The sequence below is a fragment of the Lacerta agilis genome, chromosome 2, assembly GCF_009819535.1.
Source record: "Lacerta agilis isolate rLacAgi1 chromosome 2, rLacAgi1.pri, whole genome shotgun sequence".
Lineage (NCBI taxonomy): Eukaryota > Metazoa > Chordata > Lepidosauria > Squamata > Lacertidae > Lacerta > Lacerta agilis.
In genome coordinates, this window is record NC_046313.1 from 84,076,011 (window position 1) to 84,093,310 (window position 17,300).

Genomic DNA, 17,300 nt, shown 5'->3' on the forward strand with positions numbered 1-17,300 from the left:
GTATAGCGTTGCTGCGCCTCCTCACAGCCTGAGGAGAGGGAGGGAGGAAGCCCCCTTCTGCAGCGCCCTCACAACGGCAGCCTCGACGGTTAATCTCTTCCCCCCCCCACCCATTTTCTTAACGAGCGCGCGCGCCGTTTCTCCTTTTCTCTCACTCGCCGGGGGGTGCGGGTGGATAGAGGGGGAAGAATAGGAGAAGGGGGGGATATAGGCGCGACTTTCCCGCCTCCTTGGCACACGCCCGGAGCGGCTGGCTCTCTTTCCCGCCTCCCGGGAGCGGCGAGGGAAACATCCAGGCAGCTGCTCCCACCACCTCCTCCTCCTCCTCCCCGTGCCTGTGGCGGCCCTTCCCCGCATCGCGCAGCCCTCCGGGCCGCCTGCCAGCCGAGCCTCCCCTCCTGATTCTCCCCCCCCCCCCGTGTGTGTCGAAAGGACTGGCGGAAAGATGGCCCCTCCTTCCCGCTCCCCCCTCCCCTCCCTCCTCCCTCTCCCCGCCTCCCCCGCCAAAGACGAGGCCGAGCTGGTGTTTTTCCACTCAGCAGGATGGGTGATGCTCGGCGCTCGCTCATTAGACAACAGACACGAGAGGTCAGGAAGAAAGCGCTTATAAATTACCGTTTCCTCCCTCGCAGCCCTGTTAGTCCGCCTTGGCACTCTCCCCGGGACACACGGGACAGACCCACAGGCAGCTAAGGCGCTGGACAGATACCTGGTCAGAGGGGTGCCGCTGCTACAGGTACCCGAGGCTTCTTTTCCTAGGGATTTTTTTGATATAGATATATATTATTACAATATATACAATATATATATATATATTGGGAGAACAAAGGTACACAGGGAAGGACCTAAGCCCAGCCTTCTTTCTCTATGTCGGTGGCTCCCTTTTCTTCCTTTCTTCCTCGCTCTCCTTCCCTCTCTTTTCCGCTCTCCCTCGTAGCGTTTAGGAACAAAGGGAGTCGGAGGCATATGGATCGCCTCTTGTCATTGCTGGAAAACGGGGAGCAACTCTGAAGAAAAGAAATGCTTCTTCCTCCTTCTAAGGGGCATCCCTCAGACTAGGTGGGGAGCAAGAAATCCTGGCATCAGGGGGTCGGGGTTTTTGGGGGGCCAGGTTTCACCGTAGGCTGAGAAGCCCACCCACCCACCTACCTTCCCTTATCCGACCCCCACCCCTTTCCCCCTTCGTTAGAGATTTGTATTTGTCCTTTGCTATTTATTTTTAGGGTGCATTGCTTCTGTGCTTTTTTTTGAGAGCGAGTGAGCGAGCGCATGGCGGTTTTCCTTTTGTCTGGTGTCCCCCCCCCCCCTTAAAACGTGCATGCATGTGCACCTTTCTGGTTGGGCTGTATGGGGTCTCTCAGCAGTTACCTCTCTTCCTCGCCGCCGCCCTCCGACACCTTGTGTTAACTTTTAAATAACAGATAGCAGCTAAGTGGAATTGGCTGCTGGTGCGGTTAACGCTTTCCTCCTGGTTTTAGTGCGTTTTCTGCCTTTGTATGTGTGATGAGCATGTGCTTGGCCCTCCCCACTCCTTTCCTCTTCCGTGCAGCGTGCAGTTAAATTAAATTATATTTAAGCAGCGCTGTTCTCTGCTACTAAAAATCTGCCAGAAAAGGCAAGCGCTAGTAGCATTGCTACACGGTTGGTGTTAGTACATCTTTAACTGGACTGCAGTTTCCCTCTTGTGCACTCGTTCATTCATTTTCTTTGGGTTTGGAGTGGTGAAAGGAAAGGGATTGTGATACTCTTAGAAAGTTTGCTGGCAAGAACCGAATCTCCAGCACACTTCAGTGTCAATAAAGTGATTCTGGATTTCCACCGCTGTTCTGGGATCAGAAGGCAGCACTAAGGTGATGAATATTCATCTCTGTGTGTGATCGTTTAACAAAAGGGAAGGATACAGACTTTTGAGGCAGCACCATCTAAATTTCCATATAAGAGCATGAGGAGGAAGGCACTTTGCATACGTGTAAGGATCAGCAGATGGCCAATTGAGGATATGCTTCTCTTTTTATACTGTTTTGTTTAGAGGAGAACAAAGTGTTCATTACCTATACAACCTGCATTTTACCAAGGTGAATGTCTGAACTAGACAGTCTTATTACTGCTGCTGCCTAATGCTGAAGGCGTTTGGGAGAAAAGACCATTATCTTTCATACAGACCTTATTTCTAAGTGTGCATTCTTTAAGCTTACTGTCTTTAGTGTTCTAAAAATAAATAATATATACTGTGAAATGAAGAGCCAGGTGTGATGGTGAAGAAGCAGAGCTGCCTGTTTTGAAATCCTGAACGACCTCTTGTATGTAGCTCTTCCCAATGTGGATATAGAGCGTTGCTCATTTTTTTAAAAAAAAAACATTCATAGTGACTAATTTTTAACCGTATCAGGAAAGGCGTTAAAGTGTGCCCAGAAAAGTCAGTTGTGCTTAATGGGCTCTTTTGGTATCCACTGTACTTTCTTGTTCTTCTGTGTTAAAGACTGTCTTAAGGGTTGGGCTGAAAGAACCAAATAGGTTTGTCATGTTAACAGGCTATGTAATTTGGAGTTGCTGCTGGCTAAGGTTTTGGAATCTTATTTTTAAAAAGGATATTTTGTTTTTAGTGAATGAGCTTATGAAAAATGTGGGGTTATTCATGCGGTGTTTGAGGGGAGGGAAATACAGCCCAGTCTAGGCCAGACCTCTGTGTCCTTGGCAAATGATTTTGTATGGCCAGATTTATATTTGAGCAAATAAAAATAAACTCCCTAGTACCATTTGACTTTGGAATGTGGTGGGAATATTTTCTTGGAAGACATTGCTTGGAAACTGATCTTTTACAGTAGAGATGGATTTTACTTTGTACCGGAGATGAGCTTGTCATCTACTGTAATAACAATGTCATTTACTTCAGGCAAATGCTGAAGGTGAACGTACTGTTCAGAGGGGGAAATTATATGCTTGCAGTAGTGGTCTGTTTCCCCGTTTTCAATTTTACCTCATTCTCCTTTAATCTTCCTAATATTGATCTCTTTTTAAAATCTGTGGCTCCCTTTTGCTTTTCACGCCTCCCTCTACCATCCAGTCACCTTGTACCCTCTCCCCCAAGGTCTTTCATTTTCCTTTCCCACTTTCCTCACTAATCTCCTTATAGCACTGGCACCCAAGAATGACATAACCTTTGGCAGCCTGCAAAAGCAAGTGTGGCAAATAACATCCCATCCTGTAGGGTGCAGTGTGTGAGATTGGACCATTATGTTTCAGAATGATAATGGGTGGGGGGAATAGGTAGATACTTTCCCCCCTGGGCTATATCATGGGTGTGTTCCAGTATGCAAACTTAGACAGAATTATCGTCAGAAATCTCTTAATTGCATTGGATAGAACTGTAATTCCAGGATGAGGCCTATACTGTAGAATATTAGAGCATTAGTAAGTGAACAAATGGCCGGAAGTCTTGGTCTTTGAGCTGATCATAAAATGAGCAGCTTTGGTTAAAGAGATATAAGCAGGAGATTTTGGTGTAAAGCTGAAGCAACTCTCCTAAGGCTAATTTACATTGGAGTAACTCGGAGTGCAATGTGATGATATCATTTAGGTATTGTTATTTTGCCATGATGGAATAAAATATCATTAGAATTTCTTCTGTTCCTCTTTTCTTATGGGAAGGGGAAAATGGACTGAGATATAAGAGTCAGATAACTGATTAATGGGGGAAATGAAGAAATGCCTGATGAGAATACTAAAAATAGGTGAATGAGATATAGACCTGTCAGAATCTTGTTGCTTCATTAGGGCTTGGGTGAACTATAAGCCTCTCTCTCTCAGGGTTATTTAAGCAAAGGTTTTTCATTCCCACAGTGACTTCTCAAATATGGCCCACAGGGTACTGAGGGCAAAACTACACATGACTTTGGAGCTGTGTGATTGGAACTTTTGATGTTTTATTTTCTAATGTAACTGAAGTGAGGCTGCCGATTGGATTGGTGAAGCAGCACTTGGGAAGTCTATTCACCCCTTTCCCCACTGCACCATACTTCAGTCAAAAGCACACACCCTATGCTGTTGTTTGCCCTGTGGCGGGAAATAAGGGCACTATAAAATTTAATATTGTGAGTGATGTGGTTTTGTGCTTCGTTTTTTGGTGCAGTTTTTAGTTTGATCATTTTTTAAATCATTGGATTATTGTTACTTTTTATGTTTTGCATTTCTGTTTGTGAAAGGCGGTTTGAGCACTTCTTTTTGTGCTCAAAGTGGGGGAAAGTGGGATATATATATAGCCTTCATTTTGCCTCCCAAGATTTTTTGAGGCATTTAAAACTGCTGTATCTAGAAAAGTGTAACTAGAAGCCTTTTGTTGAGTAGAGCCTACATGTTAGAATTTCAGGATAGGCATTCATGCTCATAAGTGGGTGGCTAAATTGTGACATGGTTGCACCAAGTGTCAAGAGTTTGTGGCATTTCTGGACAATAGCCAGAGAGCTGCTGTTGTTGTTGTTTAGTCGTGTCTGACTCTTCATGACCCCATGGGCCAGAGCATGCCAGGCACTCCTGTCTTCCACTGCCTCCCGCAGTTTGGTCAAACTCATGTTAGTAGCTTTGAGAACACTGTCCAATAGAGAGCTATTAGGTTTGACTATTGAAAGGAGCCAAAATCACCCCAAACCCTGGAAGTAGCCTATGTCTTGAAGTGTGTGCTAGTGTTGCACCATCTCACACAAAGTGATTGCCTTCCCTTGGAATACATGGATTGGATTACTTGTCTGAGCGGCATCATGTTGTGAAAATGTTCTGTACTTGTTTGAAGGCATCATCACTGTTATGTTTGCTGCTTCTCTGTGCATGTGGCACATCTTCTACAAAGTGAGGCCCAATTAAGACACAGCAGTAGAGGTGCTGTTGAAATACATCTGTGGCGTTGGGGCTCCACACAGCTGCTTTAATGTATACAATCAGCTCCCCACATGTATCAGTTCGATTGTGTGGTCATTCCTCAAGTCAGCAACAAACCTTTCTAATATCTGTATCTAAATTCTACTTGTCATATCCAACAGAATAAAAAAATACATGTTTGTTTTCAGTGTGGTAGTATAAATGACTTGTGAAGTAATTGATCCTCAAGAAAATAATGATGTGGCATAGACAGGCATCATATTGCTATTATGTCTTGGAGAAAAGAGGTTATGAAATATTCTGTGATACAGATCTGAGTTGAAGCTTGTATATAATTTACTAAATCATAAATTCAGGACATCTCAGTAGGACTAGGACAAAACACTTTCCCATTACACAGTGTTGAAAGTGGTTAGCGTTGTTTTGGTAAATGTCTGTAAATTAATGTGAAAATGAAACTGTTCTACGGAAATGGTTCAAGATGCTGCTAGTCTTTGATATCAACTGATGATCACATGACTTAAGTGCTGAAGTAGTGAGATAAGATACAGTGCTTGACACAAATGGTGAAATGGTAGATGGGATGTGGAGTATTTGGATGTTCAGATCCAAATATTTCAGAATCCTGTTGCATATGGCTAGTGTTGGTTGCATAGGAAGGAACCAAGATGCTGCTGTTCCTGTTGTATATGGTAAGAATGGTTGGAGAGGAAGGAAGGAACCTTGTTGTTCTTGCTCTTGAAAGAATGTTATATGTTGTTTATTATATAGCATGTGATAACCTAAAACAAACAAGCCTGCATTAGTACTTATCTTCCCCCATATAGAATGTCCCTCTTGCTACCCTGCTACCATAGAAAAGATGTGTGCACGCACACACACACAAAATATATATATATAAAGAGAGACAGTGCAGAAGGAGAGGAGGGAATATGAAGACAAGGGTAAGTTGCAGGAGAAGATGATAGGAGTCAAAAGGACCACTAAAGTATTTTTAATCAATAAACTCAAAGTAGTTACAGGATTGTGAAAACAAGGTCATGTAAAGCCATCTGCATCCTGCAAATGTCATGTGTAGCATGATAAGCATTAACTCTATAACATTTCTGTAAACATATGCTTGGTTCTCCCCACTCCCCTTCCTTCCTTCGAACCATTTCGGTGGAGGTGGCAAGGGGGGGATGGGAAGGCAAGAGATTTGGGGAGGGGGGACTAGTGTCCTGAGAAGGAGTCCCTCCTTCTGCTCAAACCTCTTCCTGAACAACTTCTCTTCAGAAAACCGAGCAGGGGGAAGGCTAAAGACTGTGCTTGGGGAACTTGTGATCTTGAGCTGGGAGACAGCGCCACCTAAATGCCCTATTCCCTATGTAACTAGGCAGGAGAGCAGGAAGTGTCCCTGCTTAAGGGGGAGGAACAGTTCTTTTGTGGCATCAGCAGCCTGCCCTCAACTCAGATTTCTTTGCACACCTAAGGAACAGAGGAGAGAAGCCTGAGACAATGGCTGCTGATGTCACAAGGACATTCTTTCCCCTCCCACCCTCCTACCTGTAAGCTAACATTGGAACAGGGACAGGCTGCCCAGAGGAAGGTGAAGGAGACATGAGGTAAGGATAAAGGTGAGGCAGTGGGCAGAGTTAAAAGCTCCAACTCCCTAGTGAGTGAGGAGGAAAGGCGGAAGAAAGGAGCTAGAAATCCTACACGGTCTGATCCACTCATTTAGCTTCATTGTTTCATATTTCTGCCTAACAATTATCTACTGAGCCTGTTTCATTCTATATGGTCTTTTTGTTCCCATTGTTGTAAGTCTCTCTGAGTGATGTGTATGCATCAACCAATGAACAAGCACCCCCAGCATTTATAACCGTTTTTAGATGGGGGAGAAATGAAAGCTGACTATAGGGTGGGGGGCTGTGAAAGGTCTAGCAAGGCAAAGCTACACAAAAGTGCCATGGCAGCAGGATGTTCCAGCTCTGCTAGCCATCTTCCTTTCCACCAGATATGTAAAGTATACCTTAGTTAAGCAGGGCTTAAAGGCCAGAAGCAAATATCTACTACTGTACTGCTCTTATTATTAATATTTATTGGTTGCTTTGCTTATAGAAGTAACTCAAAAGGACAATTAGGTCTGTCTGCAGTACATAGTATTTTATATGTAGCAGTAGTAATAATCATGATTATATACTTCTGGGCACCCCCTCCTGGTGCATTTCAGTTTTGTCCCATTATTTTCTACTTTTGCCTTCAAGCTCAAACATGATTCTAGCAGGGATTTTTCCCTCTCTCATGGCGAGTTAAAGCCTGTTCATATATAGTTTAGGCCAGCCTTCTCTGTATACTTCTTCCCTGTCTCTGCATCCTTACAAAATTAGCTTTGCTTTGCTAGTGCAGCTGTGAATGTGAGCTTGCTTTGTAGATGCAGCTTGCCTCAAGACTTTTGCTTCATAGAAGCACTGCATGTGTGCCCTGTCCCTAACAATACTCTTAACGTTTCAAGCAGAGGCTGTTGTCTAATCCCAGATAAAAGCACTTTCTGCTGTTAAGGGCTGCTTTACAAACATTCACTTTTCAAAAACATATACACCAGTGCCAAGGTCTCCAACACATATGTGTATGGTGAAACTTTTCATTTGCCATTGTGTAAGATGTGCAACTGTCTTAATATTCACAAGAGACAATGCACAGGTATGCCAGTCTCTACAATGAGCTGGGAGCCTTATTGAACTTACTGGAGCTTGTTTAAATCATGTTAAATCTATTTGTTTTAAATTACAGTAGTACTTATAAGTGTCAAATATTTAAAAATGATTTATTAAGGGGAATGAAAAGTCTGAAAAACAGTGCCATCTATTCTCATTCAAGATGTGTCCTGTACTGTAGCTCTGAATAAATTGGGGTTTTAATATTAATTATATTTTATCATTGACTTGTGACTTTCCTTTTAATTTTAACAATATCATCACCACTCCACCATGATCATTTTACCGTAATTATTGTTAATTCAGAAAGTTATTTCAGATGTTGCAGAGGTCCAATTCTAAGAGCTTGCAGTAGCTTAGACTTAAAAATATTTTCCACCTAAAGCAAGTTATAGAAAGATAAAAATAACACCAAGAGCTACAATGTTTCAAGGTCCACAGAATGAGAAGCCCAGCTCTGTGGCTTTGTGATGTACCATTGTGTTCAAATTATTCTGAATTCTTTTAGTTTTATACACACTGCCAAGTTTAATAGACCTGTTAAACTGTTGAAACTGACTGTAGAATAACTGCACATTCTCACATATATCCCCTTGCCTAGTAGAAACAAAGTGTATTTTTAATGGACAAGTAGCTCCTAGCCCCTTGTATGAATTACTTTAGCTTTAGTCTGGCATGCACAACAAATTTTATAGTAGTTAACTCCAGTTGTAGCTGGAGGAATTTTTTTTCTATAATAGGACTGCCTTCAGACTTAATGAAACCCAGCTTTATAGCTGCTCAGCCTATATCCAAGCCATGCTTAAGTACACAATAGTTTATGACTATAGCATTGAAACTACACTTCAGCCTGATGTTTTGTGTACTCCAGACATTTAAAGCAAATTCTCCTCTACCCCCAAATAATCCTGGGAATCCTGGAGGTATTTGTTCAGGATGTCAAGAATTGTGATCTGTGAAGGGTAAACTACAATTCCCAGGATTCTTTGGACAGATGTGCTTTAAATGTATGGTGTACACTTGCAGAAGTGACTCAATTACACCACATCCTGCCTTGGTAAGTACAGAAGAGGTGTTTAGCTATTTTAATAGAATACACCTAGGCAGCTTATTTTTCAGTTAGAGGCTGTCAGGACACAAAATTCTGTACACTTCATTACTATCTCTACTTCTTCCCCATCTCTTGCAGAACTGCAGAAATTCCTTAGCACAGATTATTTTAACTCTTGCTTATAGATAAGACTCCAGGCTGCTACCAGAATGTGGGCATTAGAAGGGACACTGTAGTAGAGGCATGTCAAAACTGCAGTCTTTGGGAGAAATTTGATGCCCTTGTACTCTTCAGTTTCTGATCCCATTCTCTCTGCCTTCCAGTCCACCCTCTCATACTTGAGCCAGCTCCCTGCCCTGTGCCAGCAGACTCTGCTATAGGAGCCAGAGAGGTATTTGTTTTGCAGGATCTAACTACAGTAGGTGGTTGAGAACCATTACAGAGTTCTACTGATCCCTGTACCTATTTGGAGACTAGATCTCTGGCAAGAAGAGATACAGAAACACTTGTTGTGCCCCAAAGCCAGAAATAAGAGTTCAGTGGTAGAGCACACACATCTCTAGATTAAAAAGGACCAGGTAGAAGGTTCTGAGAAATACTTCTTTCTGAGACTTTGAAGAGCTACTGAAAGTCAAGAGTGCATAATACTGGGCTAACTGGACAAACTTACCTGGTGTAAGGCAGCTTCTTATGTTCCTAAGCTGTCTTCCAGCTTTTCATTTTTCAAGACTAAAAGATCAGAGTCCCTACTGTAGGCCACAGAGGACCTTTCGGTGCTAGAAAATAGCTGTAAACATTGGAGATCCTAGGCAATGATGCACAAACAAATCCCAGGGAAAGTGATAAGCCTTCCTGTCTTGCTGCAGGAACTTAAATTTTCTGGATCTTAAGTTTGACTTTTGAGACAGTTCACTGGAATTTCATTTTTTAAAAGCTGGCACATTGTATGAAAGATTAAAGCAGAAAATTAGGTAGGAGCAGTTGCCTGGTAGTGCAGAATCTGTTGTTATCTGGAGTTCTTAAACACACATGTGGCATTCATATCTGGCAGGATTATGTCCATATTTCCCCCTCCATTAGCATCTTATTTTTTGTTTTGTTTTGTTTATTTTCTTTTTTCTTTTTCTGAAACAGGAAGAGAAAATCCATTCTGGAGAGACTCTTCTTCATGTAAGTGTTATTAATGCTCGTTAATGAAAATAGCAAAATATTAGCAGTGCATCTCAAATGTTCCAGAATGCCAAATGTTCACCATCTGCTCATAGGACAGTAAAACTGCTTGCAGAAAATAAGCTACTGTCATATGGTGATAAATCATCATCATCATCATCATCATCATTATTAGAGGGTGGGAACTACATAAGAATTGGGGCTGCTGGACGTGGATGTCTGCTCCCTCTAGCAGAGCCTCTTCTTACTCCTCTGTATAGTTAAGGTGATCTGTGATCAGAACATGTGCACAGATCATCACATTCTGGATCATTGTTTTGTTTTGCATATATTCTTAACAACTTTGTGAAGTGGGGTTCCTATTGTTTCAAATTTACAAAATAGTGGTTGAGAGAGCAAGCAATCTGGGCCAAACTAGAAATGCTGCTGTTAGTAGTAGTAGTAGTTATTGTTGTCGTCGTAGTATTAATAGCCAACAACTTCTGACTTGAATTTGCAGTTTGACAAAAGTGCTGGGTTTCATGTGAACAAGTAGGTAACTGCAGTTGCCCTCATTTTAGAAACAGAAGTTGATGAAGAGTAATCAGCACTGCAATCACAAGTACACTTACTAGAGAGTAAGTCCTTTCTCTCTCTCTGAACTACATGGGACTTACTTCAGAGTAAATATGCTTAGGATTGCACTGTAAGAGATTTCTCCAAGGCCATAGAGCAAATCAGTGTACGAGCTCAATGTAAATTTTCTTGCTGCCATTCCTGTGTGCTGAAATACACTTTGTTTTTCTTGGATTATATAACATAATCCAAGTTAGTATTTGCAAAGTTGCTGTGTGCATATGTGCGTGTGGCCTCAGATAGTATGTAGATATTGTAAGTTTTTTCTACGATTTCTTGGCATTACTTGTTGACAGCCATGAATATAAGTATATATAGACACTTACCAGTCCCCTTCCCCTTCAAAGAACAGCAACAGGATGCCGTCCGTCTGCTGATCTATGTATCACAGGGCAGTTTGAGGTCTGGCAAACTATTTATTTACATGAAACAGTGACTCACCCTGGGTGAATGAGCAGGAGTCTTAACCACTAGGTTGTGCTAGAGAGCCAGTCCCAGCAGCCATCAATGTTTTTATTTATTTATTTAGTTTAGCATTATGCAACTCCTTTTACTAAATGTTCCCTTCCTCTGCATGAGCATCATTCTCAGACCAAATGCAGCAGCAGGTTGTGGTAAAACAGTTATATATTCTGCTCATGGACTTGGCTTAGTTGCAAATTTTGGCTGGTTACTTGCAAAGACGTTGTCTAAGCCCATAAGTTTGGGTACACCCACTGAGACTTTACACCCATGCACACATACCCTTCTTAATAGTAATAACCATGTCGTATCTCAAACTGCTTATGAGTTTCCCTTCAGTTTCACTATGCATCAAGAGGGCTGCTGTTTGTGAAACACAGAACTAAGGAACCTCTTGGACACATTGAACTAGCTGCACAGTTCTTTTGAAAATTTGTCTCTGTGTTCAAAAACTTAAGTAAACTTGTAAACTTAATAAAGGTAAGGATTCACTTAGGTTTAAGTTTTTTGTTTTTGTTTTGATGGAGCAGAATCTGTTTTGGAGAGGGAAATTGTTGCATTCCTTTGTGGTATGGAGGCTGTTTTATATGACACTCTCTGTGCACACTGTCCCTAACTCAGTGGCAAACTCAGGAATAAAATAAAAAATTAAATTCCTTCCAGTAGCACCTTAGAGACCAACTAAGTTTGTTCTTGGTATGAGCTTTCGTCATAGCTGTCAACTTTTTTCTTTTTTTAAGGGAAATTCCCTTATTCCGAATAGGATTCCTCACGAGAAAAGGGAAAAGTTGACAGCTATGGCTTTCATGTGCATGAAGAAGTGTGCATGCACACAAAAGCTCATACCAAGAACAAACTTAGTTAGTCTCTAAGGCGCTACTGGAAGGATTTTTTTAATTTTTAATTTTGTTTTGACTATGGTAGACCAACACTGCTACCTACCTGTAACTGAAACTCAGGAATGTTAGCCCTGGGTAAAGGTCTAATAAAACAATAGGTTTTTTTTTAAAAACTAAGTATTTAGCTATAGCGCTGCCTTCTCTTTGCATAACAATGGGTTCATGTAGCTAAAAGCTATGGTACCAAATGTTATTTGTTCTTGTGGGGCTGAAGTACTAGTTGAGCTTCTAGAATAAAAAGCAGCTTGTGCAGCACCTCCATAGGTAATCATTTCTATGCTGAGTACCTCCATTTGTAGAGGCAAATTTGATTGTAAACATCTTTTCCCTTCAAGCCATGTCCTTGTTTTGCATGATAAACTAGCAGTGCATTCAGATTTAAGGGAACTTTGCAAAATATTGTGATGAGGAAAATGGGAAGAATTTCTTCCTTTCTGCCTTAATTCTCAATGGATGTGGGTGCAGGTTTCGAAGATTTCCCTCCTTGCCTCTGCCTCTTGGGAGGTATGAGATGCCTGCCAGCCACACCATAGGCTAGCCTTTGCTAACTTAGTACCCTCCAGGGGTGAGAGGAGTTGTAGTTGAACAACATCTGACCATTGGTCATTCTCGCCAGAGCTGAGGGGATTTGGAGTGCCAACGCCATCTGGAGGACACCAGGTTGGGGAAGGCTGCCAAAGGCTAACCATACATCCCAGGCCATAGTTAACCAAATTAGAGAAATAGACGATAGAACCCCATTTTGCATGTTTTTCCTACTACAGCGGCACTCAGTCCATTTGCATATGCCATCTTCTGCAGTACAACATGCAAGGGTCCCAACTGATGCCATTTAATAAGGTGTTTCTCCATGGGAGTAGTGTTTAAAGTGATTCACTCACTGTCATTTGCCACCTCTTGATTCAGCATCTTCCGCGCCTGGTAAACCTGATAGCAGTAATAATGGCAACTGAGTGCAGGGACTTTGGTGAGTGGTTAGGGGTAAAATGGTACTGTACAGAGAAAATTAAAGTTTACTGGTAGGAGTGGGAGAACTGGGATCTACTAGCTTGTTGGAGGAAACTCTCCCAGCCTAGACAGGCAAACCCATGAAATGAGGAGCAAGTATAACATAGAATTTCATTCCCCTTGGCCTCATTGGATGGCATAATTGGCTAGCTCAGTAAGGTGCATAGCCTATCTGGATGGTTAGCATGATAAAGAGACAGAGTTTCTAAACTATATTAAACCATCACCGTTCCTATTTTCAAATGAGGGTTAGCTGCATGTGGATGTGCTGTGAATGTGCTGGACAGCAACACTAGTGAAGGGAAAGGGTCAGACTGGATGCCTACATACCAGGAGACCACTGGGGTATGCAGGGAAATTGTGGGTCTTGTGTTTTTAAATGCCCTACTACACACATGCCTTCCCAGTAACCCTCAAAAACAGGCTGGAGACATTGGTTTCACATGCTCATTGCCCTCCAGCTACCTTGAAATGTTAGCAACATAGAGCAGCACCCACACATGAGTTCTCAGCCCCTGGAGTTGGGAGGTAGGCTAAAGGCCAGTCTGGTGTGTATTTTCTGTGCCCATCGCTGGATTGGGAAAAGGAATTGGCTTTGGAGAATACTCTGTTCTGTACATTCCTTGGGCTCAATTTGCTCTCTGCAAGGGCCATTTAACCTGCAAAATGTAATGCTTCCTCATTGTGTAAAGGTGGGGGCAGAGGAGACATTAGCTCCAAACTTTCCCCTCCTTCAAGATCTTTAAAAAGCAAGGAGGAATGCCATGTTGTGCTTCAGAGGACAAGAGAAAGAAGAACAGGTGTCCATTCTCCAAGCCCAGTTCCTCTACAGCCCTCTGCTTGAGCAAGGGCATTTTCCTCCTTTTTTCCCTTTCCCCTTTCCTTCTCACTCTGTGAATATCTTTCACAGATCTACATGTAGAAAAGGGGAATGGGATATAACAACAACAAAAAAGGGAGATAAATACACAGACTGCAAAAAAGTGCCATGGGTCTTGATTTGTACACATATGTATCTCATGTGTACAAACTTGGGTGTGCATATAATATATAACAGTGTGTCCCTTTATTACCTGCTTAGGCATGTATCAGTAAAGTGAACCTGGATTTTTTGATGCTTCCTTTTCTGCATCTTCAGATAACCTGTGAAGACTCTTCATATACATCTTGGTATACATTCATTTTTGCTCATAATCTCTATAGTGTTTGTGGCTTAGTGCTTTGGCTTTTTGGGCTGCTGCAGCATGAATTTTTAAATGGGAGTTAAATGCTCTCATGAGAGTGAAAACGGGCACATTGTCAAATACTAGACTTGTTAAAATGTACAGTAATTTTGGAACAATATCCTCTTCTTAGTTAAGATACTTTTTCCTTTTTTAAACCTGACATTTAACTAAATTAAATCCTCTGCAACAGTGTTAATTTTGAGGGAGCAGTGTATAGCCCTTAAGTGTAAATACTTCTTAAGGCAGTTGTGCTCAAGTATTTCAGAGATGGTGGAATGATCTGAGCCTTTTCAGACAGAAATGCATTCTCAGAGATGGTCTTTGTCAGGAATCAGGATTGTTTTTTGAAGCAGATCATTTTTTAGTATGGAAAGTGGATTGCTCATAGCTATTGCCAGTCTCATTTGTAACTGTAATGCTAAGAAGGAACCATCTTACTGTAATCGTTTTGCGTCAAATACTACCATCATTCATTACTTTCTATCAGTGCCTCACCCTATGGAGGAACCAGCACTGCCCATCCACATTGAGGAGGGGACAGAAGTTCCAACGGGTGAGTGCAGCTAAGGTGGGATGCTTGTGAAATGGGGGGGAGGCATGTTTGTACCTGGAGCTTGATGCCTCGTTTGTGTTTATCCATATGTCACTGAGAGTTCTAGGAATGTTGTCTGCAAGCATTTACAAATTTTTTGTCCCCCCCCCCCCAAAAGTGCTATGTTGGCAGTGCCAGTTCTCAGATGATCTACAGAAAAGTTGCACCATTGCCAGTCACCCACTATGCTTCTGCCACATCCCATCATTACATCCGGACTTTCTAGCTCTCATAATTTTATTGCCAATCTAAGGGGTGTGGACATTTCTAACTCTTCAGCTTGCAAAGAATGGGGTACACTCCAGAGTATGTGGCCCCATTGATAGGAATGTCTAGGTTACCCTGGATTGCTCACAGTATTTTACAAATATTCCAGTAGATGACAGTTTTCTTCCTTTAATTTTGAATAATTGCTCTTTATTCTGTCTTTTCTGAGAAATTGTCTATCATAATGAACACATGTAGGGGGACATAGGAAGATAATAAAACTGACAAATGCTTAAAGCAGAAAAATGTTGCTTATCTGTTACAGAAGGCACATATATAATTCCTCTACTTGAGGGGAGAATAATTCACCCAGAATAATTTACTGTTACAGCATTTCAGATTAGATTTATTGGGCAACTTACATAATGGAAATTTGCTCGTGTAACAGGACTAACACTTTGTTTTCTCTTTTCCACCCTGCAGCCCCCCCCCCCCCAAATCTGCTCCAGAAGATCCCCCAACACAACAGAGCAGATATTGGGGCCATGGAGGGGGAGGCTGCAGGGGAGAGGAGAGAGGAAGGGAAAGCTTTGTTGTGCAAGTTGACATTCGCTGCATTGAATCTCACCCTTTTGTTTAAAATCTGGTATCACCTCTCCAGATAAGGATACTATCAAAATGAGGAATGTTTTATTCTGAATTTTGATTGAAAGCACCTTTGGCTTCCTTAAAAAGCAGCACAAAATCCATGTTTATTTAAAACTGCTGTCATCCCCCAATCCCTCATGCTTTGTCTTCTTTCCCTGTTCTGCAAGCAAACTGGAAAAAATATGCATTTAATTTTATTTTTTAAAGTCATTTTTGCATTTGTAAAGATGTTGGCATAGCAAACTTCATTCACATCCCCATAGCATTATTATTATTGTTATTAGTAGTAGTATGAAATCACAAACATTTTCCACTTGGTCATAGTTTCATTTTTCTGCCACAAGGCAAAGAATAAAAATAAAATGCAAATTACATATTAAAAGTTGAGTGACCATAACCATGGATATCCATTAATTTTGTTCAGACTGGTTGATTTGTACCCTCTTCAAATTAATGTTGTGGTTCTGCATGCGTCTGAAGTGCAAAAAGTGTGTGTGAGATTAACACAAACTAAATATAAATAACGGTATCAAAAGCATTGTCTGAAATCAGTGGCAACTAATAGAAGAGATAAACAATTCCTTTCTTTCTTTCTTTCTTTCTTTTACAGTAATTTTCAGTATAGGTTTTTACCACTTCTTGGTAAGAATGTTCAGTGCAAGTAGGCTCCATGTACCATGACAGAGCCGGACAGTTTTTTTTTCTTGATTCTGGAATTGATTCCACATTCACTCAAGTGAAACTCCCAATTGAAGTCAAAATTAAAATCAGTGGCTTTGTTGCTCTTGTTGTCTATAGGTGAAAGTGTAGGTTAAGTTCTCTGTTTGCAAATTCTGCTTTGCAAAGCATGATATATAGAAGTGGGCTGCATGTTTCGGTTTCTTAGAGAAATGAAATGCTTATTTTAATCCTGATCTGATTAGCCAACAGAAGGATTTGCAAAAAGCAACAGCGTAGCATTTTCTTGCATCTGATTGCCAAAGTTTTTGTTGGTAATAAATATTGTGCTGAAAATAATTTTCTCATTTAAAAATGGATCTTCTATCACACATTCTTCAGGAAAACTGTTAAGCATTACACAGAATGGCTAGTGACTTACATGACCCCAAAGTTATATGCAGAAGATTTGGAATTTGGAAATAACTGGTAGACCCATAAGTATAGTAGAATATATTCCTATTACAGAATCATTTTAACTATAAGAATAAATGTTTTCTAATCTTAAATGCCTATAAAGTGCACCCCTATGCATGTAGGCCCCATTGACTTATAATTCGGACTTGCTCCTAGGTGCATATGCATAGGATTTCAGATACACAACACATACACAGGTCATAGGCTCCTCTACAACCAGCTTTCTTACTAATCCAGTGTTTCCATTCAGCTGTCCATCCTTCCTACTCCCTTTTCCCAGGCTTGTTGAGAGTTTATAGTATTGCTATCCCTTGGTCCCAAAGGATTTCCCTGGCTTCTTCCCATATAAAAAGGATTGAGAGATGCCAGTTGGCACACATCACTTTCTGACTAGGGAGGGGAAGTTGTAATGGAGTGTGTGCCTCAGGAAGGAGTGGCAGATGCTCAGTTGGGGCAATGGTCATATGTAACAGATGACTACTCCCTCACCACTTTGAGCATATCTGTGCCACACTCATAAATTGTTGTTGGGCATCATGGCTTTAGCCAAATGTTATCTTATTGATGCTGACCGTTGGTGACCCAGAAGTGCTTTTTTCTAGGATTTATTTGGATAGGGTTTAAGGTCATGCCAGAACCATTTCTAGTGTGCAATGCAGACATTGGCCTGGTGCACACAAAATAGTGAGACCATGCAACTGTGTGGGCTGCTGGAGAAGA

General features: G+C 41.5%; 1 protein-coding gene across 4 annotated transcripts in view; it reads left to right on the forward strand.

The window, feature by feature from the left end:
* Positions 1-511: 511 nt before the first annotated feature.
* SLC6A6 (solute carrier family 6 member 6) overlaps positions 512-17,300 on the forward strand; it is a 60,085-nt gene continuing 43,296 nt past the window's right edge. The window contains exons 1-3 of one of the 4 annotated variants that reach the window (XM_033141090.1): positions 512-736; positions 9,754-9,789; positions 14,487-14,552. In XM_033141090.1, coding sequence (XP_032996981.1) covers positions 14,498-14,552 — 55 coding nt within the window. In that variant the 5' untranslated portion in view covers positions 512-736; positions 9,754-9,789; positions 14,487-14,497. The remainder of the gene's footprint in view (positions 737-9,753; positions 9,790-14,486; positions 14,553-17,300) is intronic. The other 3 variants (XM_033141092.1, XM_033141091.1, XM_033141093.1) reach the window with 3 other exon arrangements.